The following is a 27406-nucleotide window of genomic DNA, read 5'->3' as shown; positions in this document are numbered from 1 at the left end:
AGGAGGTAACTTCTTAGATCTTATACCCAAAGCACAAGCAACAAAAGGAAAAACAGATAAATGGAGACTCCTTAAGATGAATAATTCTGTGATTCAAAGTACTTTGTCAAAAGGGTAAAAAGGCAGCCAACTCAACGGTATTTGGTAACCACATATCGGATAAGGGTTTGATATATCTGGTATATATAAAGAAATCTACAACTCAACGGTAAAAAGACAACCCAGTTATAAAAGGGGCGGCACCGGCAGTCCGCGGGAAACCAAAATGGCGAAGGGCTGTAGTGAAGTGGGGTGTGTTTGAGGCCGGTGTAAGAACGCCCACTCTACCCCCAGCCCTTATCCCCACAAGGACCTTGGCTTGTGCATTCGTATGTGAGGGGTGCTCTGTGGGGTGGGTGCCCAGTAAGTGCTCGGACTCACAAGAGAAGCGCCCAGGGGGACGTGATTGGTTGTTTTTTCCTGTATGAAGCGTTTGGTACCACTGAAGTGACCGAATGAGCCCTGGAAACTGAAAATGACTGGGGCTTTCTCCACTGAGCTGAAAAAGAAACAGATAGTCCCCTTCAGACCCAGTGAAGGCGACCCTCCGGCTCTCCCAGAGACTCCACAGGGGCAGGTGATTCACTGGTCCACAAGCGGTCTCCTTTACGTCGAAACCAAAAGACCCCAACATCCTTGACCAAGCTGTCTTTACAGGATGGACATAAAGCCAAAAAGCTAGCATGTAAATTTGAAGAGGGTCAGGATGTCCTAGCTAGATGGTCAGATGGCTTGTTTTATCTTGGAACTATCAAAAAGATAAACATATTGAAACAGCTGCTTCATCATATTTGAAGATAGTTATAAATCCTGGGTTCTCTGGAAGGACATTCAAACAGGAGCCACTGGGAGTGGGGAAATGGTCTGTACAATATGTCAAGAAGAGTATTCAGAAGCTCCCAATGAAATGGTTATATGTGATAAGTGTGGCCAAGGATACCATCAGTTGTGTCACACACCTCATATTGATTCCAGTGTGATTGATTCAGATGAAAAATGGCTCTGTCGACAGTGTGTTTTTGCAACAACAACAAAGAGGGGTGGTGCACTTAAGAAAGGACCAAATGCCAAAGCATTGCAAGTCATGAAGCAGACATTACCCTATAGTGTGGCAGACCTCGAATGGGATGCTGGTCATAAAACCAGTGTCCAGCAGTGTTACTGCTATTGCGGAGGGCCTGGAGATTGGTATTTAAAGATGCTGCAGTGCTGTAAATGTAAACAGTGGTTTCATGAGGCTTGTGTGCAATGCCTTCAAAAGCCAATGCTATTTGAAGACAGGTTTTATACATTTATTTGCTCTGTCTGCAGTTCTGGACCAGAATACCTCAAATGTCTACCATTACAGTGGGTAGATATAGCACACCTATGCCTTTACAACCTAAGTGTTATTCACAAGAAGAAATACTTTGATTCTGAACTTGAGCTTATGACATACATTAATGAAAACTGGGATAGATTGCACCCTGGAGAGCTGGCAGACACACCAAAATCTGAAAGATATGAGCATGTTCTGGAGGCATTAAATGATTACAAGACCATGTTTATGTCTGGGAAAGAAATAAAGAAGAAGAAGCATTTGTTTGGGTTGCGAATTCGTGTTCCTCCTGTGCCACCAAATGTGGCTTTCAAAGCAGAGAAAGAACCTGAAGGAACATCCCATGAATTTAAAATTAAAGGCAGAAAGGCATCCAAACCTATATCTGATTCAAGGGAAGTAAGCAATGGCATAGAAAAAAAAGGAAAGAAAAAATCTGTAGGTCGTCCACCTGGCCCATACACAAGAAAAATGATTCAAAAAACTGCTGAGCCACCTTTGGATAAGGAATCAATTTCAGAGAATCCTACCTTGGATTTACCTTGTTCTGTAGGGAGAACTGAGGGAACTACACATTCATCCAATACCTCAGGTGTGGATTTCACGGGTGCTTCCAGTACAAAAGAAACTACCTCATCTAGCATTTCCAGGCATTTTGGATTATCTGACTCCAGAAAAAGAACTCGTACAGGAAGATCTTGGCCTGCTGCAATACCACATTTGTGGAGAAGAGGTCGTCTTCCAAGAAGAGCACTCCAGACACAGAATTCAGAAATTGTCAAAGATGATGAAGGCAAAGAAGATTATCAATTTGATGAACTCAACACAGAGATTCTGAATAACTTAGCAGATCAGGAGTTACAACTCAATCATTTAAAAAACTCTATTACCAGTTACTTTGGTGCTGCAGGTAGAATAGCATGTGGCAAAAAATACCGAGTTTTGGCTCGTCGGGTGACACTTGATGGAAAGGTGCAGTATCTTGTGGAATGGGAAGGAGCAACTGCATCCTGACTGTAGGACTGAACATTATGTTCACTGCACTCTGATTTTCTATAGGTACATTTTGAACCCTAAAGGAGTCTGGCTTTTACTATCTTTCTTAAAAAAAAAAAAAGTCAAAAAAATTCACAAAAGGAGATGATACTAGCCTTAACATGTACCTGTCAATGTTACGGATATTGTCATAAAAAGATATCTTTTAAAAATCAGAACAGAGACTTAATTTTTTAAATCTTGAGATTTGTAGAATGTTTCTAGGATAGAATATTAAAAATGATTCAAACCCATGCATGGTGTTAGATAATTTTTCTAATTATTCCATTGAGTCAGTTTTTGTGATTAATGGTTATTAGAGCAAACAGATCATGTAGATAGCACAAGTGTTTGGAGAAACATTGTCTGTTTTGTTACCAAAATGTTGGAAAAAATTTATTTCAATATCTTTTATATTTCATAAAGTGCAGTGTATATAATGCCTACTGAAAGACTGTAAAATATTGAAATTTTCTTTCAAAGTGTAAAAAATATATTGAGCCTGTAAATTGCTCTGTGACTAGACTTCATTGTCGTCTTAATATATTCTTTGCATGTGCATATATATACACATCTGTGTATATATATATGCGTGTGATTATGTGACCTATGCAATACAAATTATGGGAATGGGCAGCTTTGGAGTATATATCCCATAATTCTTTTTTCAGGAATAGTTGCAGTATTTACACAGCAGCATTTCTTCTCAGGCTTTTATTGGGTGCTGTTGCTTGCTATGTATGAAGAGAAATGTGTCAAACAACTTTAGTGTGTTCTCATGAAGTGTGTGAACAACAGTGTTCATGGGCTTTTAGAATGCTTTCCACTTTCAGTCCTTGTAACTCAGCTGTTCAGAACCTAAAACAAATTCAAATATGAACATTATCTCCTACCAGAAGTAACATTTTCAAGTTTTCATGGCACATTATGATTGTATATGTCTCTCAGTTTTAACAGTAAGTCTGTGGGAGTCCCACAAAGATTCCTGAAATGTCTGTAGTAACTTGTTAGTCATGTTTGAATAAGTGTAGTATGAGCAAAGTATTTTATTGCACAGGGTTAACAAACAGTATGTTGCCAGCCAGGGCTACTGCTGTTTTATTACAACATTACCTCTTGTTTTTATAAAATGTACCAAGATTTAAAGTGATAACTTTATTTTACATGTAAAAAAACAGTTTCTTTTATCACCAGTGTTAGAATTGTCTTCTGTTTCTTTTTGTTTTGTTTGTTTGTTTTCTTCTTTTAGCCAAAGAGTAAACAGAAGAATATTCTTAAAAAATAAATAAATAAATAAAAATAAAAGGGGCAAAAGATATGAATAGACATTTCTCCAAAGAGCAAATACAAATGAATAAAAAGTACATGAAAAGATGTTCATCTTCATTAGCTATTAAGGAAATGCAAACCAAAACCACAGTGAGATATCATCTCACACCTATTAGAATGGCTGCTGTTAAACAAACAGGCAACTACAAGTGTTGGAGAGGATGTGGAGAAATTGTAACACTTATTTACTCACTGCTGGTGGGATTGTAAAACGGTACAGCCTCTGTGGAATACAGTTCGACAGTTCCCCAGAAAACTAAATATTGAGGCATCCTATGGCCCAGCAATTCCGCTACTTGGTATATACCCAGAAGATCTGAAAGCAGGGACACGAACAGACATTTGCATACCAATGTTCATAGCGGCATTTTTCACAGTTGCCAAAAGCTGGAAACAATCCAAGTATCCATCAACCAATGAATGGGTAAACAAAATGTGGTATATACAAACAATGGAATATTACTCAGCAGTAAGAAGGAATGAAGTCCTGAAGCATGCGACAACATGGATGAACTTTGAGGACAATGCTGAGTGAAATAAATCAGGCGCAAAAGGACAAATACTGTATGATTTCACTAATATGAACTAACTAGAATATGTAAACTCATAGTCATAAAACTTAGAATATAGGTTACCAAGAGGTAGAATGAGGCTAGAGAATGGGGAGTGTTTGCCTAATATGTACAGAATTTTTAATGAGGTTGAACTTAAGTGTTTGGAAATAGGTAGAGGTGAGGGTAACTTGTTATTGGGATTATAAGTAATAGTGCTGAATTGTAGGTAAATTTGGTTGAAAGGGGTTGTTTAGAGTCATATATGTCACCACAGAAGGAAAGCTAGAGGTTAAAATATGGGATTATATAGCACAGTGAACCTTGTGGTGGATGTTGTTTATGATTAACACTACAAATATAAATAAGTTCTTTCATGAACTAGTACAAATGTACAACATTTCTACGAAAAGTTAATGATAGAGTGTATATGGGGGGAAAGTACCTATTGAAGCTACATACTATAGTTAATAGTAATATCTTAATAGTCTTTCATCAACAGTAACAAATGTAGCACACCAATACTGGGAGTCAATAATAGGGGGGATCAGGGAGTATGGGGTGTTTGGGTTTTATTTTATGTCTATTTGTAACTTTTCTTTTTGGAGTAATGAAAATGGTCTAAAAGTGATTGTGATAATGATTGCACAACTAGGTGATGATACTGTGAGACGCTGATTGTATCCTTTGGAAGGATTATATGGTATGTGAATATATCTCAATAAAATTTGCAGTTTAAAAATAAAAGGGCCTTGGAAACTATGCATGTGGGCATGGCTTGTTGATTGGTAGACCTTAGTGAGGGTGATTGTGTAAGGCTACATAAATCAGTGTCTGTGGTTTTTTCCTCTTGGGCCAATAAGTTTTCCCTGAGAATTCTCCAACCTTTTTGCCTGTAGGTTATGAGGCTGGCTGTCAGTATTATGGGAGCCTATTGAGGGAAGGGGGTTCTCTCTGCTCAACATACATTCACTTCATCCCATTTTCAGTAGGGGTGCCCCTCCCCCACCTTCACCCGAGGGATACTGTATTGTAATCCAGAGTCTCCCATTTCAACTTTATACATATTTCCCATCCTCAGTTAGAATGGGTGAGAGGAATTTGTCTGGCTTGGTGTACTGAGAGAGAAGATCTGGGGATATAACCGTTTTCTTATACAGCTCTTTATTACAGTCCTCCTGTGTTTACTTGCACCCTGTACATGCCTCCAGAGTACCTGATACCTCCAATTCCTGAGCCTTTCTGGATTCTGTGGCACAAACTGTTTGCATTTTCTTGACTCTTGACCTATAGGCTCTTAGCTTTCAGCTTTCTCTGCTTCTTATCTTCTTAGCTACTGTTGTTGTCTTCCCCTAGTCTCTTTTTTCTTTGTGAGTTGATTATCTTTATACTTTTTTTAAATTACTTTATGAAAATTTGATTTGGGTTTCTGGAGGAATCTCCTGAAATATATGTGTTTAATCTACCACATAGATTATGTGGTAATCTCAGGATGTATCTGTTCATATTTTACCTAATTCTAATTAGATTAGGTGTCTGATTTTTTAAGCAAAGAGCACATTAGAGATACTATAACATGGAGCCTTTGAAATGAAATAAACCTCAGTTCAAATTCCAGCTTTGCTACTTACTGGCTATCTGACTGTGGATGTCTTAAATTCTCTGAACCTCAGTCTCTTTGTCTATAAAATAGGGGTCATATTATCACATTTATAGGATTGTTGTGACGATTAAATGAGACGCAAAGTATATAAGTATCTACCACAATTCCCAGCACAGAGTATAATGCTACCTAAATGGTTGTAGCTGTCATCATCATCATTTATTAACAGTAACTCCGTCACTACCTATTAGAAGGGAAGTACAGGGCATGATATGGACAAGTATCCTTAGAGCCATGAGAAATTAAGATAGTTGAAAATAAAAGTGGAGACAGAAAAGTAATGAAAAGCAGGTGACAAAAAGGGGTAGCAATATTGGGGTATTTGTATGATGCTGGATCACTTTTACGATTCAGTAGACCTATAGGTATTGCTATGTAATAATTGATACATTGATGACTCAAATTATCATAAAGTTTAAATGTGTTCATTATAGTGTGTTTAAGAAGGCAAAGAAAAATGTAATCAGGAAGATGCCTATCCAAAATGTTTAATGGTAAAGAATTGTGACATGCGTATATATTACATCTTTATTTCCATATGGAAAACTCAGTCTACAGAATGATTCATTTACTTAAGGGTTCCATATAACTTTAGATTTTACTTCTGGTAATCATCTGATCTTTAGTATACATGTCTGACCTTTGTTAAGAAAATTTGACCAAGTTAAATTCAGTAGCTTTGGTGTTGTCTCCTATGTTACATTAAGTATTTATTTTTAATATTAGCTGGCATTTATAAAAATGTGGACTTTTTTCTCAAAATATACCCTCCCTTTTCACTTTAAAACTGGTGTTTTGAGTATGGAGAGATTAAGTGAAAAAAATTTGTTTTCTTAAGCTATTGTAAAACTTAAAGAATAATCCTATAGAAATTAAGAATATAATTAAAATATTTTATGTTTTGGTAACTTTTATTTTCAAAAGCTTTTAAGTTGTAAGTGTTTTTGCTTGGCTTTTTAAAACATACATCTCTAATTGAACATTGATTTTTACAATAACCTATTTTCTTTCTTGTAGATCCATGATACAGTAAACAGTGCAAAAACTGAACATACAGCCGTGAAAGGAACTTCAATTAAAAACAAACTAGATCCCAAAGCATCTCTTGATTCTAATGCCATTTTACTTTCATCTTTGGCAACTGATGCTTCTAATCATAATAGTTGTGTGGTGGATGTGCAAAGGCAAAATGAAGGTATAAGGATGGCATTTTAAATAAAACTAAAGCTTTTTATAATATTGGTAGAGGATTTTAGAATCTTTGAATAAGTAAATATTCTATGGTTTTGATCCATTTTCTGAATAAGTAAAGTAACTACTATATTGAACCTTGTTAGAGTGACATCATAATACAAAATAAGCACTTACATTAATAGTAATGATTAGTTATGAGCCATGGAATTTAAATGAGGCAGAGATATTTGAGGTTGTTTGTGGGCTTAATGTCACTGTCCCATTACTCATTTTTTATGTTTGTAGCACTTGTAACTCTTTGAAATTATGTATTTTGGGAAGGGATCCTGTCCATCTTGTGTACCACTGTTTCCTCAGGACCCAGAACTATGCCTGGTAATAGTAGTCACTTAGTAAATAATTGTTTGTCAAGTAACTGTATTATCCTCTAAAAGTTAAGAACTGTTAATTAGCCCATTGCATTCATGGGACAGGTTGTAATTTGGTGATGCTTATATTTAAAATATATTTATTTGAATATACTGATGCCATTTCAGATATTTAAAGCATTGCCTGTGGTTTTGGTATCAAAAATTATTTTACAAAACTCATTCTGAGTTTTGTAAAATAATATGTTCCTAATGTAGGAACATATGACTTTACTTTTAGTTTGAAAAAAATCATGACAGCTGATAATAAATCTAATTCCTCTGCATTGATTCAAGCTTAATATGACTTTTTACTTCCATTTTCCTTTATGAATCATAAAAATATCTGAGGAAAATAATTTCCTATAATTTTTCTCATTTTGTTACTTGTGGAAGAGGGGGCTCTTTTGTTTTATTAACTTTCTGACAGAAAGGAATGATTTTATCATAATTATAAAAGCTTGGTCCTAGACCTCAATTCTAATTTCTTACCTATACTGATTTCCTACATGCTTATTTTATGAAAAAGTTTATACTCTTGAAAACAAATATAGATGAGCTTTGAGATTTTAGAATCTTTTTTGACTCTAAATCCTATGTTGTAAGGCAGTCTGAACTAGATTAATACTAGGCAATTAAGAAAACCAGAGTGTTTGTATATTAACACTGCCTGACACATTAGACATTCAATTTTTGAATGGCCATTCAATCTCAGGTTAAAAGGAAGAGATGGGGCTTTTTCTCTGCAGGTTAGAGTAGCAGTTAAAGGGTATGTTTTAAAAGTAGATGAATAATTAATTGATTATGTGTCCAAGGAACATGATGTATACAACCTACTCTCAAATATTTAGAAAAAAGATACATAGATTGTTACATAGATTAATATAATGATTCAGCAAATGTGGCAAAACATCAAAATTGATGGGTTTGGGTGTCTGGCAGGGGTCATGTCAGGTTGATGGAGTGTTCTGTGTGGGTTTTTTGTTGTTGTTGTTATTATTTTTGCAATTGTCCTGTAATTTGAAGTTGTTTCAAAACAAGAAGTTTAAGGAAAAAAGGTTGAGGAGTGACATGATTAGATTTAGTTGACTCCAGCAGATGCGTAAAGAGATTGACTAAAAGAATAGGTGGGATGGAGAAGACAGACTACAACATTTAAGAGACTTTTAGACAGTAGCATCTAGTAGACTTGGCAACTGGATGAATGTGAGAAATGAAGATGAATTAAACCTCACTCTCAGTTTTTTGGGTTGGATATCTGAGTGGATGATGAGACTCTTAAGATAGGAAATATGGGAGTAAGAACAAATTTGGGAAACATACAGGTTCAGCTTTGGACTTTCTGGTTTTGAGGCACTTGAGGAACATCTTGGTAAAGATTTCTAACAGGCAGTTGGATACTTAGGTCTGGCATTTAAGAGACAGTCTTGTAGTGGAAATAGAAATTTAGAAGTTGAGTATCTAAAATATAATCCTTTTAAGAGCAAAGACCTTGTCTGTGTTGTCCAGTGCTATCTTCGCAGCACCTGGCACAGTACCTGGGACATATGTATTTGAGGGATGAATGATTCTGTGAATGGTAGTTAAAGCACAGGAACAAAAAGAAAAGAAGAGGGCTTGGGAACACTGACATTTAAAGAGTTATCTGAAGAAGTGAAGTCAACTAAAGAGTTTGAGAAAGGGCTCTTAGAGAGTTAAGAAAGAACCCAAAGAGAGTGGCGTCCTTTATAGTGGGCATCCTTTATAGTGGGCATCACAGTTTGTGACTATACATTTATGTTTGTATGTTGTCTGTACCATATGACTACAAGTTCCATGAGGCAAGGACCATGCCTGCTTTGTTTTACCATTAGAGAAACAAGCACAACGTGTGGTAGGTAGTGGACCCTCAATATTGTGGAATGAACAAATATAAATTATAGTAGGAAACATCTTCAGAAAGGAATATGTGGTCAAGTTTGTTTACATTGCAGAAAGATCAAGTAAATGAAAATTCAGAAGTGTCCCTTGAAAATTACTGACTTTCGCCAGAGCGTTTCATTAGAGTAGTGTTCCAGAACCGAATTCTGGGGAGGTTGAGGAAGTAGAGACTGCTGGAAGGGAATTAGTGAGGGGAGATGGTAACTGGAGGGCTCCTGTGGTCTCAAGGAAGATGAATGTTTGTTTGCTTGACAGTTTGATCAAATTTATGGACTGAGGGTGAGAAGCTACTGAAGAAGAACAGTCTGAAAACCCTGAGGAGAGAGGAATGATTGATGAGAGTCCCAAAATACTGGGAAGAGAATGAGACCAAGTACACAGGAGGATAGATTAAATTTCCTTATGAGGGAGGTCAGCTCACCCTCTGATATGGAAGAGAAGACAGGGAGGATAGGCACAATCATAAATATGCTTCAGTTTGGGGCAAGAGATGGCAGAAAATTGAGGGAATTCATGCCTGATGAGCTCTAATTTTTTTCTCCCTAAGATAGGAGACAAGGGCATTTGCTGAAAATTCTTCAACCTGTGATTTAGTAGGGAGTTTGAGAGCAGTGGTTCAGTGTTCAGAATGGAAGAGAGAGCTGAGAAGTTGGACATCCATTATAGATATAATGCACTTTATTTTTTTAAACATTTTATACATAATGGTTAACTCATGAGTGCCATTTAAGATGCTCTTATTTATGATTTTAAAACTGAAAGTACTAAGACTTATAAGACAAGAATGACAAGACATAACCATTATTTGCAGATATTATATTAATAATCTTTCCCCTTTAATTTTAGGTCCTCACACTTCAGCAAATATAGGTGTTCTGAGTAGTTGCCTGGACTTAAGAACAGTAAACCCTGAAACTTCTGCATCCAGTACTATTTCCAGCGCACAAACTATGGTAACCCAGCAGACCATTAAAACTGAATCATCCAGTACAAATGGGGCAGTTGTTAAAGATGAAACTTCACTAACAACATTCAGTACCAAATCTGAAGGTTTGAAATGTGTTTCACATACTGTATTTTGAGCCATTTATTTATATAAATTCATCAAACTTACTTGTTTTAGGTGGGAATTGCATTTCCTCTTGAATTGAATCCTATATAAGCAGATAATGCATTTCAGTTAAAATCATTATGTAGTAGGTTCTCTGCTGCTGTACATGAAGTATCTAGATTAGCACACACTGAAATAGAATCAGAATGTATCTTTCCTACAATGCATAAATTCAGCTCTTTTCCTTAGGAAAGATTAATTCTAGATTATGGATAACAGTTTTCTCAGTTTAATTGATTTCTGATTTTCTAAATTCTCACTTTATTCTTCTGCAATAGGAATAGTGTTTCATCTTTGGTAAACATTCTCCGAAGTTTTAGCTTAATCATCAAATTCTTGAAAAGTGAACTTTGTGAATTAGTTTGAGTTAAAGTTTCTATATTTCTAATTATTGTGATTTTCTCCCTCTGGCTGTTTTTTTTGTATATTTGTAAATTATGTTTTAATGTGTCTGTTTAATAAGTGATTATGTAAATCTTACCTGCTGAATTGTTTTATTTTTAGTTGATGAAACATATGCACTGCCTGCAACTAAGATCAGCCGTGTAGAGATACATGCTGCAGCGATTCCATTTTCTGTAAGTACATGACCTGACATGATGATGCATGTTTACATTTGCTTTTAAATGCTAAATGCCTTCTAAATAAACCCATAAAAATGGTTCTTAGTCTTATTTTAGTAGTGAATTGGCATACATTTTTAAATGAATGGTTGAATAGGAAAAGGTTCAAAGTATAATGTTGAGTGAAAAAAAACTTGAATAAAAAATTATACACACACACACATGCCTGCACACATACTCTGTGGTCCCAATTTTGTTAAAAAATACAAACAGTTCATACATCCACATTCTTGCACATGCCTACACATCCATACTAAAATGCTAGATGTCTCTCTCCAGCTTAGTGGAGACACAGATAATGTTTAATTTCTTAGTTAGCTTTCTATTTTTTCTATAAAGAAAATATGTTATTTTCAATACCAGAAATGTGTGTATGTGTATATGTGCATATATATGTAAGTATGTGTATATATACACATATATGTAATATATTAATGGTTTAAAGAGTAAAATGTACGCCATGTTATGGAACATAAAGCTTGGATGGCTCTATTGCCAGCTTCTTAATAGGAGCACAAGAAAAATATTGTGATATTTGGTTAGATATACATGTAGGGTAGCCCAGTAATCTTGGACATTAGACCAAGTGTTGTTTTATGGAAGGCCAAAATTGATTTGCATGGCACCAAGTTTAAAATGCTAGGAATGTGCCTCACAGATACACTATCTTACTTAGATAAATATAAGGATAATATAGAAATACTTTTTAAGCTCTTTTTTTAATTAACCAGCCAGTTCAACTTTACTTCTATGAACAAGACTTTTTTATCTGACCTAGTATTTACCTTTCAGAATCTTTAGGATTCTAAAATTTTCTTTCAAATTAATTTAATTTTCCTTCAGTCATGCTTTTATGGATTTAAATCATATATTTACCTTCATCATCTTTCCCCTTTGCAGAATATTAAGTCCTAGTGTTCTCAGACTCTTCTCAGGGAAGGGTTATTAACATGAACATTTTTTCTCTTACATCTGTTTTGTGATGCATTTGCCAGAATGCTATTTGTTATTGTACTTGGAGCCAGTTGTTTTATAAAAGTTGGTGAAGACAGTTTTTACAGCTTTAAAAAATAAAAACAAGTTTAAAGCTGTTACCTTTTTTAACCTTAAAGACTTTCTAGTTAGCTCACTTTGTCATATGTGATAGTTTAAATAACAAATAATGTGAATTATAAGCATGTACCTCTGCTGTTATATATTTAAGACAGAAATAAATAACTGAAGTGCACATTTGTTTTGAGCTTCTGGAAACAGTGTCTCATTTATAAAGAAGATGGCTTAAAAAGGTTAGTTCCAGGGATAAGTATAATTCACTTATCACTAAAAGTAGCTTAAGGTAGAGGAAGTTTATTTGTGTTAAATAACAAGGTAAAAATGTAAAATTGTTTAATCTGCTTCTCTTTAGTGTATTTACATATTGAAGTATATTCAAATTGCATTTTAGTTTTGAACATTTTTTCTCATTTTAGGTTTGGAGAATCACAGGTATTTCAAGTGCAAAGATCACTGAATTTCTACTAGCTATTTTTGAACCTAGAAATGAGCCAGCTTGGAATGAATTTTTCCTTATTTGCTCTTTTTTTTTGGAGCAAGTTATAATGTCACACCAAAGGGGATTACAATTCCTCAGAGTCTCCAAAATGACAGTATTCTATAAAACAGCTGGCATTTTAACATATCACTGATTTGAAAGCATGCTAACTCCCGCTAGGTTGGTAGTACAGAGCTGCTGACTTGGAAAATGCCTGTCACTCCCTATATTTGAATTGGCATCTTTATTTCACTGTCATTTGACCTAATCTGTTAAAGACTATTTACTTATGAGCTATTATTAATGTTGTGATATTTACCCATATGCCTACTTGTAGATCACTGCATGGATTTATTAAATCTTAAAATTTCTTATAAACCCAATTAAAGTTTTCATAAACTTTACTTTCTTTAAAATTAGAAAGAAATTCCTTCAAATCCAGTGGCCACAATGAAAACAGAACGACAATGGTGTGATGTGGGAATTTTTAAAAATAACACAGCTTTGGTGAGCCAGTATTATTTGCTGCCAAAAGGGAAGCAAAACATCTCAAAGGTATCTTGATAAATTTTCTTCTTTTATTTTTTATTGTGAACTTTGACATATATACATAATAGTGATAACTTTCAAAGTACGATTTCACAAATTGTTAGCAAATTTCAAAGAATGTCATGGGTCACAGTTCCACAACTTCAGCCATTTCCGTTCCTGTAAAATGTAACATACATACAGAAAGGTGTCAACTTTCGGTGTACAGCTCAACAAGCAGTTACATAGGGAAATTCAAAAATTATCATGGGTTACGATTCCACAGTCTCAGTCCCTTCCCCATTGTGTACTTCAAGGTTATACAGAAACGTGAAGACCTTCAAGGCACAATTCAGCCAGCAGCTATGGAGCAAATAGTGATGTATTTTCTACACTGTGAGATATAAAACCTCAAGAATAAGATTTTTAAAATAACTCTGATTCAGGTTTCTTGAATGAATAAAATTGGAATCTGTTTACAATCTTCCATTGATAGAGTTCTGTGTACCTACATATCTTGTATTCCTTTTAAGGCTCTTTTGATAAAATATATATCACAAACATGAAATTTAAAAAATCTTATGCAAACACTGGGATGGATTCTGAGGCATAAATAATCTAGTTTGGCCAGCAGAGGTGAGGATTTTTTAAAATATTTCTAATTTTGTTACTCAGTGTGTGTAGAGAATGGACCATTTTTTTTCCTTATTGAGAGAATTTTAAAAATTTTGGTAGACTAGAGATCCCTGTACTGTATTGAATACAAACTAGTTTTCCCTTGCTAGAGCCCTTTAAGAGGACTTCAAATATATAAATGAGACATTAGCCATCTAAGATAAAAGCTCCAAAACATATTGACCATATTTTTTTTTCGGGTGGGGAATTCCAGGAAGAGAATTGCCAAGGAAATGGATATTCATTTTGAATATCTGCACAAATGAAGAATATATCATTTATCATAATACTTCAGTTTCTCTCATATTACTTCTGGTGCTCTCTTTTTCTCATAACGAATTTTTCCAGTCCTTGACAATAACAGAAATATTAGTAATTTGTTAGGAATAGCCTAATGAAATTTCTTGCTGTAGTTGTACTTTGTTTATAAAGAACTATTCATGTCTAAGGGCCTAGTAGCTACCTGATTTTTCCCCAAATAAAAAAAATAGCATAAAATTTAGAGCCAGTAAACTTGGGTTGGAATCACTAGTTTTAGCACTCAGCACTATGACCTTGGGTAAGTCACTTGCGTAACCTCTTTGAGATTTGAGTTTCCTCATCTATAAAATGAGATTGACATAGCTCCCTTAAAGTGGGATGATATATTGGTGCTACCTGTCTCACAGAATGTTGTGAGAATTAAAGACTATGTCAAAATTATTTGAAAGTTATGAATTTTATGATAGTCCTACCGAGAGTATGTAATCTGATTATTCAATTTAACATTTATTCATTGTCTACTAAATATTATTTTTAAAAATATTCTATTACTACCTGCTAGTCATTAATTTTTTTCTGTCAAGCCTACTTACCTATCTCCAAAGGGTATTGTTCTAGCCAGAGTATTATTTGACAGTAAATGTAAATCTTAGATTTAGTAAATCTTAGATTTCTACTCCAAGTTAAGTTTTAATGGGGATTGGGTAGTTTTTACTTTGTTTAGAGTGGTTGTCAATTGGTCTACCTTTATACCGTTCATGTACAAAATATACTTATATTTCTCTTTATGATCAGTGATTGTAAACACAGGGCTCTTTCTCTCTGCATAAGAATCAACAATTTATGAGCGTAGTTCTTTCTATATTGGAGGATACATTCTGTGTGTGAGAGAGAAATAAATTTTAATTAGAACCGTAAAAAATAATTTGTTCTTTAAGAGTTTGGTCATTAAATGAAAAAAAGGAATTAGTTACATCTTTTCTTTGACTTTTGCATATATTACATTTTAGGTTGGAAATGCAGACGTGCCTGACTACAGTTTACTTAAGAAACAAGATCTTGTTCCCGGCACAGGATACAGATTCAGGGTTGCTGCAATCAATGGTTGTGGAATAGGCCCTTTCAGCAAAATCAGTGAGTTTAAAACTTGTATTCCTGGTTTTCCTGGAGCTCCTTCTGCAGTCAGAATTTCAAAGGTAAGACATAAGGTTAAGGCTTGTTGGTGATTTAAATCATTTTAAACTTTCTACGTGAAGTGAAACTCTTTAGTTTAGAGGTTCTTGTTAGCATCTTATGAAATGAGAGTTATCCAAAAGGGGATGGACTAAAAGTTTAAAAATATTTTTTGCTAATTGCTTATGATATTTTTAAGTACCAAATTTCAAGCAGAATTACAGCATCCAAATCACAGAAAGGGAGAGAAATCTAGTATGTTTCTTAATATTAGTTTTGTTCTTGTTACAGAACCAGAAAGTTCATGCTGTAAAGTTCTAATAGAACACATGAAATTAGATTATATTTTATCCTGAGGTCCTGCCCCTTCTTAAAAAAAAAGGTCTGCTTTCTGGGAAGTTAAAAAAAACACTTTATGAGTATGTCAGGGGTCACCAAGACATCCTTCAAGTTTGGTAATTCACTGGAAAGACTCACAACTCAGAAAAGCTGTTACACTCGCAGTTACAGTTTATTATGGGAAAGGGGTACAGATTAAAATCAGCAAAGGAGAAAGGTGCATACGGCTGAGTCAGGAGAAACCAGGCACATGCCTCCAATTGTTCTCTCTCAGTGAAGTTATATGGACAGTGCTGATTGTCCCAGCAACAATGTGTGGCAAAAAGTATGAAGTATTGTCAACCAGTGAAGCTTACTCAAGCCTTAGTGTCTAGGGTTTTTACTGGGGGTCAGTCATGGAGGCATGAAGTACCCACATGACTAACCTTAGCTATTCAGTCTCCAGTTTCCCAAGTGGTCTAACTGAATACAGCATGGCCCAGGGCCCCCATCAGACAAAAACAGGCATTCGCCATAAATTACATGGTTAGCATAAACCATCTGGTGTGGTCCAAGGCCCCAGATATACAAAGACACCCTTATCAGATAGGATATTCCATGGGCTTAGAGGTTTTCTTCCAGAAGCCAGTCAGTGGGCTGCCATTTCTTTAGTATGTGCAGAGTTTGAACACCCCATGCTTGCTGAGTTAACCCTTTACTGCACAGTGAGCCCCATGTCCGCTGAGTCCTTTTCTGCACATTAGGATATTCCAGGCAGACATTTAAGCCTAGCTGGTTTTTGAAACTGGGCATAAATTAAGTATTTTAGATCCAATAAAAGCGACAGTTTTGTCTTCTAAAGATGACTCAACATAATAGGTGATAATAGAGAAAACTTGAGAACCTTAACCTGTTTTGTTTTTTTTTTTCCTTCCTCTTCAAGAATGTTGAGGGTATCCACCTCTCCTGGGAACCTCCAACTTCACCTTCTGGAAATATTTTGGAATATTCAGCCTACTTGGCTATCCGTACAGCACAGATACAAGATAATCCAAGTCAACTTGTATTATGAGGATTTATTGTGGTCTTAAGACATCATGTATAGTAACCACTGGGCAACTTGCAAATGCACATATTGATTATACATCCAGGCCTGCCATTGTGTTCAGGATATCAGCAAAGAATGAAAAGGGATATGGACCAGCTACCCAAGTTCGATGGCTTCAAGGTAATAATAAGAAAGCGTCTTTAAATTGAATTGTATTTTTTACTTAAGCTATTGTGATGATTATTTATTAGTAACTGGTTATGAACATATGTCATTTAAAAGAGCATTCTCTGATTGTATTTCTAGAAGTTATGAATGTGAGTTTGTAAGTTGTTCTTAAAATGTATTTGCTCAATTCTAGCTCCAAATAAAAATAGAAAAGAAGCAAAGACTCTGAAAATTAGTATATGGTTCCTTCCTCACAGTTATAGCTCTTTTATAAAGAAAAATAGTAAAATTAAGATAAAAGCCTGAAGGCTTTATTACCCCAATATCTTTTATAAAGACCATGTAGCTCAGTCATCCTAGAGTTACTGAGATGATTCTAGTAACTGGCTGTTGTGCACTATGCTGTCTGATATAGTAAATGTTCTCTACATTGTAAATGCCCTATCTTTAAGTACACCCTCTAATTTTATTTTGTATGAACAGTGGTCCTCTAATAACTGTCTTCTATTAGATAATATTTGTGATACTAATTTTAGGAGCCACTTGATTCCTTTCTTTGCCTATTTACAGTTAGCATGGAGCATAAGAAATTTTAAAAAGAAAGGAAGGAAAGAAGGGAAAAAGGAAGGATGAAAAGTAGGCAGGCAGGCAAGTTCAGAAACTGCTTTGAATTTTTGTTTATTTTCTAAGGATCATGGTAAAGTAAAAAAAGGATAACAGATTTTCTTGATTCTTATCAGGCCAATATATTTGAATATATTTTTGACCAAAGCACTTAATTTATCTGGCCCTCAGTGTCCTCAATAATAAATGAGGGCGTTAAAAGAATTTACCTTTAAGGTCCATTTTCGCACTAAAATTCTGACGTACATTATCTGAAGACCAGTCTTAATGGCTCTGGCTGCTTTTGTTGGAATTAAAACCTTCATAATTTAAAATTCAAAGTTAAGGTATGTATCCTTCTATTGCGGAAAGAAAGAAGCACCTTAACAGGGCACAAGTTTTGAAATAGTGTTTTAAACATTTGTAAGATTTTTGTAAATGCTCTAAATGTTTTATTTTTGCATTGTTTTTACCTTGAAATTGTATAAACTTTTTTACAACTGAATTATAAGCATTAGACAGCTTACTCAGGTTTCATTACAACCTTAAAGATGCAAGATAGGCTTTATGACCACTCTGCTACATACAGGTGACTTGTTTTCAACCTTTTAGAATTTTATGGTTCCATTGCCTATTCAAATCTGGAATGAATCTACAGAGCAATAATTGCAGAAAAGATGTTTCAAACTAAGAGCTGCAATAACTGCAGAGTCACAGTCTATCTTTTTTATTACATGTAACCTTGTACCAGTTTAGGTTGACTGAGTAGCTGTGTCCTCAAACTTCATGTACAATATCCCCAGCAAAGATGGATTTAATTGTGCAGAATTGATATATATATGTGTGTTCCAGTTACTAATTTAAAGTGTATAGAATATTTTAATATATAATTTTTGTAAAGTACTGGGATTTTTATACTATAGTATTTGTAATTAATGTGTCTCACTAATTAAGTTTCTCTTAAAGAAAATATGCAAGCTGTTAGACACAAGATGAATGGTTTCTGAACTCTAAAGGTAAAATAAATGCACTACTATGGTGTTGCTAGAATACTTTTTGGGGCTGTATGAATCCTTAATCTTTAAATGTGTACTTTACAAACAATGTTTACAAGGAGCTTCTCTCTTTTGTTATCCCAGCAACTCCCTTGGTGAGAGCTTCATCCTGCATTTGTTTAACTCATATGCTTTGCTTTTGGCATATGCTTGCTTTTTGCACTAGTAGAATTTTAACTTACCTCATTATTATGTTTGTAATCATTTGTATAGTTTCCATAATGTGTCTGAAAATAGGCTTAACAAATACTTAACCAAAGTTAAAATTACAATAAATGGTAAGCAGTTTTGCACATATTAAATTCTAGGGTTTGTTGTTTATATGTGTTTAGTTTTTTTAAAAAAAGAGTAAGAATAGAAAGTTATATTAAGTATGTCTCAAGCCTAATTATTTTAATGCTCTATTTGTTTTATTACAAAAAGTCTGGCTTTTGACCCCTTCCTTTCTGCATTAATTAGCAGTTTGCATCTTGAAGCATTCTCTTAATGACGAGGAAGAAGTTGATATTAAGCAAAGAATAGAATAATTGTTTGAGTGTGTACATTTATACATATTTAGAATTTTCAAGTCTTTGGTTTACTTTGCTTAAATGCTTCTAGTGTTCTAGACCAGGAGGTAAATGTGAACCTGTGGTTCTAACATGACTTACTTTTCAGAGGGAAGGGCAGTCTTTCCATACCAAGGGATTTGTTAAAGTAATAAATGTTTTCATTTGAGAATTAGCTCAGATTTTGTTAATCATTTTTTGGCATTTCTACATAAAACACCAGTCACATTTATCTCTCTGATAAATGATTGGTGACTGAAAGATGCTATTGAGAAATTGCTGTGGCTTTGACATGAATAGTTAATAAATCTTAGAGCTGTGTGTTTCTGAATAAAATGGATTGGAATACAGAGAAGTGCATTTAGCTTGATTTGCACATTTTCTAAGTAAAGATCTTCTTGCATAGGAGTGGGCCATATTATGCAGATATTTTCCGTAAAAGAATTTACATTGAATTAAATTATTTTTCTTTACTCATCTCAGCTGGACAAGCAATTCAGATTTTGTGCCACAGTCTCTTTCCTGTGCTCTGCAATTTGGGTTCATGTATGTAGTAAAAGTATTTTGATGTTGCATGCTCTTAGAATTATGTTTTCTATATTGTATTGGTTTTATTTTAGCTTAGTAAACTGGGCAGTTAAACTAGAAATAAGGCAAATATAAACTCAGTTTTATCTGTATTTTTTAAAAATGGAAATAATCTGACTGCATGAATGAGGCCCTCCATCATAATTGAATTACGTAAATGTAATCTATAGGAAGGTGAAACTTGATCCATTGTTTCAAAGACTTGTAGACTAGCAAAGATTTGTTCTGATTAGAGATATGGTCTACTATAACTAAAGATGCTTTTATTTTTTGAAAACTACAGCATTTGTACAAAAATCATTTGTAACATTGGTTATGAAGAGTTTTAGTATTTAAAATAATTGTGGTCATCTGATCATAAATGAAGTAGATTGCAAAATAGACTTGGTCTTTGACATTTAAGGTGTAGCTGACGGTTGTGTTTTCCAAGACTGATTTTAGGCAGTTTTATGTATTGTGTACCAATGATATGTAAAATAAAGCACCTTTTCTACTATAAACAATTACAGGTGTTATTTATTTGGAGTTACATGAAAGAAGAATTGATGATGTCAGAGTTAAATCTGTAGACATGTTGATTTTAGATCATTCATTTTAAATAATAACATAGGCAGTCTCTATATTAAGAATTGTGTCTAAAAACTTGTTTTTGAGTTGGTTGATTGTAGTTGGGAGTCATTTTCTCATAGAAACTAAAAGTCTATTGTAGCGGAACTAATATGCTTGAAAGTAAAAAGGCAAATAAATGGCTCCAAGGAATAGTCCAAACTTATTTTCACCACTTTTTTATCTTCCATTTACTCTTGCCTTTTTTTCTTTATGCTTTTGAACTTTTCACCCTTTATAATTCACAGCAGCCAGGCTTCCCCCATTACTACCTCCACTACTTCATTAAAATGGCTCTTGGAAAGGTCTGGGCTAATCTCCCATTTCCCAAATCCAATGAACTGTTTCTTTGTACTTAATCTTGTCATTTGAAATTTTAATCACTCTCTTGACACTTTTGCATTTTTTAGTTTCTGTGACACCATGCTCTCTATCTTTCCTTATGCACCTCCTCCTGGCTGTAATCTCCTTCTCCAACCCCCACCTCTGTGTCCATTAAATTTTTCAAGAGTCAGGTCAAATATTGCCAACCTGATAAAGCCTTTCCTGGCATATTCCATTTCTAGGGAGATATGCCCCCTTCTGTTTGTGCCCCTACTGTTCTTTGTTAAATTTTCCATCATAGCAGCCTAAAAACTTTATGCCCTTATTTGTTGGCCTTGTCCTCCCTCTGCCAGACAGTAGGTCTTTAAAGCAGAGACTGGTTGTTTATATCTCTTCTTTATTGGCCATTTAGCTGGTACTTAAACATTTCAATAAAGATGTAAAGAAAATTGCTACCTTTCCACCTCTCCATTCCCCTCCTTCCCTCTCTCAAGTTGGGGTCAAAATGGGAGGGATGCTTTGAAAAGGAGAGATTTTAGCAGATTTAACATGCTTCTGGAGTGAATACAAACTCTCTAGATTTGTCTCTACCTTTCTCCTACTTAGGTTCCTAAAAGAAGTTCTGAGATTAATAAGGGATATGTCACATATTTGCTAGACTAAAGGGGATTTAATATAGGTGTATATAGATCCCAAGAGGAGGTCTTTTGACCTGAAAATATCTGATCTGAGCATTTAGTGAGATTAGTGGGCATTGCTGGATTATGATTTTTAACATTGGGTGATCAGTAAAATGAGCTAAAAATCTTTCAGATGCTCATCTCTCTGATTTCCGTACAGAAAAGCCAGGGCAATTTTCTGGCACTAGAAAAAACTCCCTACATATTTAAGCACAAGGAACTGCCAGAGGACAAGGAACACCAGGATAGAACTACACTGGATTCTGTTATGTATCAAGTCAGGTCAGTGTTGTCACCTCTAAGCTTGTAGGACAAAGGATTCTTACACTACATGGAACAAGTTGACATTGACACACCTCCCTTCCAGGTTACTCAGTTATAGTTGTGAGTCCCTGTAACTCCAGAAAAGTCTTTTCTTAAAAAAATCATGCCTGGAAAACATGAACTAACAACAATCTGGAGTAGAACAATAAATTCTGTAAACTAGATGAAGAAAGACAAGACTGTAAAATCCCAAGATAACATCTTCCTCATTCAAAATATTCTATCTCGAAGTGTCAAGTCACTTTTCTCCTGTCTTCTGCAGAACTAAAATCAGGAAAATGTCCTCTTGTGGGTCCATTAAAAGTTGTTAATCTGAGCAGGAATCATCTGAAACTGAATGTGAGATTCTTTTGTTGTATATATTTGGTATCTTGGATACATTGAATTGAGCAAGGGTCTGGTACTTAAAGGTAGTCAAATTTGCAATCTAGCTACACTCCTGCCATGTGCCTCAAATTCAGAAGTCTTGAGAATACAGAGTTATGAAGCCTTTTGGCCTTGGGTAGAGAGAAGTCTAGGAAGTCATAGATATGAGGCTGTAGAGGCTACAGAAGTATTCTTTATTTATTGATTTGATTTTGCTGGTTTAAAGAAATAGCTTTATAGAGTGCATAGAGACATCAGAGTATTTACATATAAAGCCTGAAGATAAAAGTGCAGAAAGTATGAATTGATGGCATATCAGATATGGAAGCTGTAACAAAGAAGGATCATTACTGCCCCCTCCCCACCCCAGCCCTTTCTGGTCTCCTGAACATCTAGAGACAAGAAGCTAAAGGATCCACTGTTCCTGAGCATGAGAATTAAGCATTGCACAAGGAGAGTCCTTTACGTCTGAGCACTGACAGGTTAAAAGGTAGCAGCTGTTGTTTGTTTTAGGGTAATCCTGTCCACTAGTAAATCATGGCCTAACAAGTGTCCAGCTCTGAGCAGGAGGATTATCTGTTCCTCCTCTAGTGGGAACGAGTGGGTCAGGTTGGAGAGCAAGGCAGATGCTTCTTCCTCACATTTCCCTATGTGGGGAGACAGAAAGTCCCCTAAGAACCTGAGAAGGATTCCCTCCTAATTTCTCTGTTTCATGTTGCTGAAGTGGCAAAAAAGCTACAGGTATAATTACCATCCGGTATAACAAAATCATGGGTGAATCACTAATGGCAGAAAGAGGTTTTTTTCAGAGCGCACCATGAAAAAGGCAGCAATAAATGATATAGGGAGAAAGCTGGGCCAAAGCTCATTTTTTAATGGGTGTTAGCTAAGAATGAAATCTCCTAGGCTTTGATGGCAAAGGCTAAATTAAGTGTGTGGGCAGAGCACTGAAGGTTTTATCACCTGATCCAAAAGCATCCTGCTACCAGTTGCAGTTTAGCACCCCCTGGTGGTGATTGTCCATTCCACCTTAAATACGGGTAAGATTCATGATCCTGTAAACAGCCTTGAACTTTACAAGTAGCTGCAGCAATACCTGGAAATTTTCTGGTGAGTTGACACTCATCAGTTGGAGCGATCAGATCTAGAGAATACACATTCCACTTCCCCATTTCCCAGGGATGGGTTGCTGACCATTTCCTGTCAGGTGTAGTCTTCCCTTTGCATCAACCCTCTCCCGCAAGATAATAATTGTAGCCTGCCCTGTTTGAGTACAAGGGATGAATGGATTATTTCAAGATCTGTTTATTTATCTAGAATTTTTGAATTGTGTAGCAAAATTTCTAGCTAATTCCCTGAATCAGGAGAAATTGCACCTTAACTATGTCTTGATCAGTCTGCAAAAATGGCACTGGCTGTATTGACCTTGGCAAAGCCATGTTTGCAAAATTGCTATGACATTCATTTGACCAACTCAGCACCTGTTATTGATCAACATGAAGAAAGAGTCACTAACTACCATGTGCCTTCAGTATTTTTTGGAATAATTAATACATGAATGTATCATTAGGAGAATGTACCAGAGAATTTGTACTTTTGAAAGTCAACAGAATGCTGTTTATTTTGAAATTTGCATCACCTATCATACCGTTCTCTGCTTTATATAAATAATTACACCCCGTGAACAAAGTAACCAGTTAACCAGAGTCATGCCAGTGACTCTGAGCCAACTTGCAAGAGCAATACTATAATATTGCCATCTTGTTGGATCGTGACTTTATGGGAACCTAATAACTTCTGTGAAGAATAGTTTATACTGATTTCTTTTTTCATATTGTCATGTATTTCTTCCCCAGCAGTTATAATATTTGGCTGATCTGCAAAGCACAGCAGTGGCTTAAATATTGGGAGATGTTCCTTCTCTTTTCTGATGAAAGTATGTATTATGTAACCTTATATCTTTTTTCTTTTAAAACATTTGTGAAATAATACATACAAACATATAAACTATATGTATTGTTAAAAAATAAAATGTACTTAACCTTCAGCTTAAGACCTAGAATATTCTCAGCTGTCTAGAAGCTCCCATTTGAAAAAACTCCCATTTGTCCTCCCCATACACACACAACATGAGGTAAACATTATTCTGAAATTTTTTATAATTTTTGTTTTTATTTTAGGTTTCACCATCTGTGTGTGTATCCCTAAATAATGTATTGTTTAGTTTTACCTGTTTTTGCACTTTTGTGTACATGGAATCATACAATATATATTCTTTTGTAACTTCTTTCTTTGACATTGTTTCCGAGATTCCCATCCATGTTTATGCATGTAACTGTATTTTGTTTGTTTTTACTACTGTATTCCATTATATGACTATATCATGATTTATTTATTCGTTCTATTTACAGACATTTGTATTGTTTTCAGTTTTTTGCTATTGCGAACAATGCTGCTTTGGGCATTCTGCCATTACAATGTAAGCTCCACGTGGGCAGGGATTTTGTTTGTTTTGTTCTCTGCTGTATTCCCAATGTCTAGAACAGTATCTGGCAAATAGTAGTGGTACTAAATAAATATTTGAGGAATGAATGAGTTCTTGTGCATGTCTCTTGGTGCACATGTGCAAGAGTTGCTAGAGGGTGGTGGTTTTCAAAGTGTGGTCCAGGAATCCCCAAGGGTCTGAAACCCTTTGGGGAGACTTCGAGGACAAACCTGTTTTCATAATAATAAGATATTATTTGTCTTTTTTTCACTGTCACTTTTTCACAAGTTTAAATATTTTCCAAATGTAAGATGACATTGTTCTGTCAGCTAGTAGAGGGTACACTGATATATTTTTGTGTTTTAAAAAAGGTGTGTTTTAATTTCTAATATGGTAAATATTGATAGATATAACCCACATGAACAAAACTCTTTGGGATCCTCAGTAAGTTTTAGGAATGTTAAGAGGATCTAAGATAAAAAATTTGAGAACTGCTGCTCTAAGGAGCGGTCCTATGTGGTAATGCTAAATTATTTCCTAAAGCATTTGTACCAGTTTACACTCCCGTCTGCACTGGTAAGCATTGCTGCACATCTTGGCAAACAGTTGGTCTTGACTTTTTAATATTGGTCAAATGGGCAGCTATTACATGGTTATGGGTTCAATTTGCATTTCCTGATTACTAATGAATTATGTATTTTGTCATGTTTCTTCTGTAAAATACTTATTCATGCCTTTTGCCCTTTTTTCTGTTGGGTTGTGTCTTTTTTCCTTATTCATATGATTTCTTTATATTTTCTGGATACCAATCCTTTGTCAAACATGTTGCATATATCTTCTCCCAGTTTGCGTATTTTCTTTGGAATTGTATTGATCAATGCTGGAAAAAAAATTGCCATCTTTTCAATATTGAGTCTTCCTAGTCAAAAACATTGTATGTCTATTTATTCGGTATTCTTTAATGCCTTTCAATAAACTTTAATAATTTTCTCCATAAGGCCTTCATGTCTTGTATTAGAATTCTTCCTGGGAATTTTTAATTTTTAAATGCTATGGCACATTGTAGTTTTTAAAATTACACTTTCTATTCTGTTACTGATTATAGAAATACTGTAGCTGTATATTGATTTGGATCCAGCAACCATACTAAACTTACTTGTTCTGATAATGTAACCAGATATTCTTTTGAGTTTTGTATATAAATAATCATATCTGCAGATGCCTGCTTTCTTCCTTTATATAGTCATTATACTGTTATAAAAATTTTTTCTTATATTTCTGCACTGGCTAGGACCTGTAGTAAGTATGATGTTGAAAAAGAATTGATAGTGACCATCCTTATCTTAGACCTGATTTAAAAGGAATGTTCAACATTTCACCATTATTTTCTTCATAAATGGCTTTTATCCGATTGAGGTTCTATTTCTAGTTTGCTAGAATTATTATAAATGAATGTTGAGTTTTATTGAATGCTTTTTCCTGCATCTATTCCAATGATTAATGTATTAAATTATGGTAGTTGACTTTTTAATATTAAACCAATCTTTAATTCCTAGGATAAAACCAACTTGGTCATGGGGTATGTGTGTGTATGAGTGCATTTGTCTGTGAGTTTGTGTGTGTGTTTGAACACATTACTGGACTCAATTTGTCAATATTTTGTTTAGGATTTTTGCACCTGTATTCATGAGCGAATCCGGTGTGTAATACTCCTTTCAAGTACTGTTCTTGTCTGATTTTTGTATCAAAGTTTTACTGGCTTCTTGAAATGAGTTTTTCGGTTTTCTGAAAGTTTAAGATTAGAACTAGTCTTCAAAGCCATTTTGTTCATTAAGAGAATATAACTAGTGATTTAATTTTGTTATAGGAGCATTAGGATCTTACGTTATTCAAGTCAGTTTTGATAAGTTGAATAAATTTTTCTAGGGATTTAGCCATTTTATTTTAGTTTAAAAATTTTTTTTGATATTTAGTTGGCCATTTTATCCTTGTAACTTTTCAGTCAGTCTCCACAGCATCTGTACTTATGACTTTTTCATTTCTACTAGATTATTTGTTCTTTCTCATTTTTTTCTTGATTAATCCTTCCAGATGTTTGAATATTTGACCCGTTATTTTAAAAGTTGATTGTTTTAATCTTTACTTATAATTTAATTTCATTTTGCCAGAGAATATAATCTGTGTAATTTGTTTTCTGAAATTTGAGACTAGATTTATGAGGTATGTTGTGGTCTTTGTCACATATGTTCTAGGTGTGCTTTAAAAATGTGTTTTCACCAATTATTGAGTGTAGTGTTTTATAAGCCTCTGTTAGATCAGACTTGTTAGCTCTGCTGATTTATTTTTTACTTTATTTCTTAATTACTTAAGTTCAAGATCTCATTATGATGGTGGACTTCTCAATTTCTCTTAAAGTTGCAAATATTTGGTTTCTTTTTCTTTTGGCTTTATTAGATGCACACTTAGAGTTGTTCTATTTCCCTGGTGAATTGAACCTTTTATAATTATGTAGTGTGACTATTTCTAGTATTGCTTGTTGTCTTAATCTTTTTGTTGCCATTTTTAACTTAATAAAGCAATCTTTTGGTTAAGTCTTTGAAGTAGCTTATGTCTTTCTTTGAATTTCCATTGAGTTTTGCAAGAGGTACTAAAGCATAAGGCCAAAAAAAAATCAGTCTTTATTACTAGGTAGCTTAGTTAATTTGTATTTATTGTGATTACAAATATTTATTTCTAGCCCCTCATCATGTATTATCTATTTGTCCTGGGGTTTTTGTCCATTCTCGCCTTCTTTCCTTGTGTTTTATTTTTCATTTTCTTATTCTTCTTCCCCCTCCTCTGTTTATTGGATTTTATTTTCAAGTATTGTATACTTTTTATTTCTTAAAATGTTTGGTTTACAGATCTCCTTGTCTGTTTTCTGTGTACTCCTTTG

At 34.6% G+C, this 27406-nt stretch overlaps 2 protein-coding genes across 2 annotated transcripts in view; both read left to right on the top strand.

The window, feature by feature from the left end:
• HCFC2 (host cell factor C2) overlaps window positions 1-19958 on the top strand; it is a 41089-nt gene extending 21131 nt beyond the window's left edge. Inside the window, 7 exon segments of the mRNA XM_037846495.1 lie at window positions 6953-7130; window positions 10303-10506; window positions 11072-11145; window positions 13142-13276; window positions 15196-15381; window positions 16620-16740; window positions 16743-19958. Coding sequence (XP_037702423.1) covers window positions 6953-7130; window positions 10303-10506; window positions 11072-11145; window positions 13142-13276; window positions 15196-15381; window positions 16620-16740; window positions 16743-16933 — 1089 coding nt within the window. The 3' untranslated portion in view covers window positions 16934-19958.
• LOC119542035 (metal-response element-binding transcription factor 2-like) lies at window positions 154-2973 on the top strand. The gene is given in 3 exon segments (XM_037846496.1): window positions 154-497; window positions 598-815; window positions 817-2973. Coding segments are annotated over 3 exon segments (1776 nt in total). The 5' UTR covers window positions 154-494; the 3' UTR covers window positions 2372-2973.
• Window positions 19959-27406: the final 7448 nt, after the last annotated feature.

The sequence above is a fragment of the Choloepus didactylus genome, chromosome 8, assembly GCF_015220235.1.
Source record: "Choloepus didactylus isolate mChoDid1 chromosome 8, mChoDid1.pri, whole genome shotgun sequence".
Taxonomy (NCBI): Eukaryota; Metazoa; Chordata; class Mammalia; order Pilosa; family Megalonychidae; genus Choloepus; species Choloepus didactylus.
The sequence above is the reverse complement of the archived record's forward strand: the minus strand, read 5'-3'. Positions and strand labels throughout refer to the sequence as shown.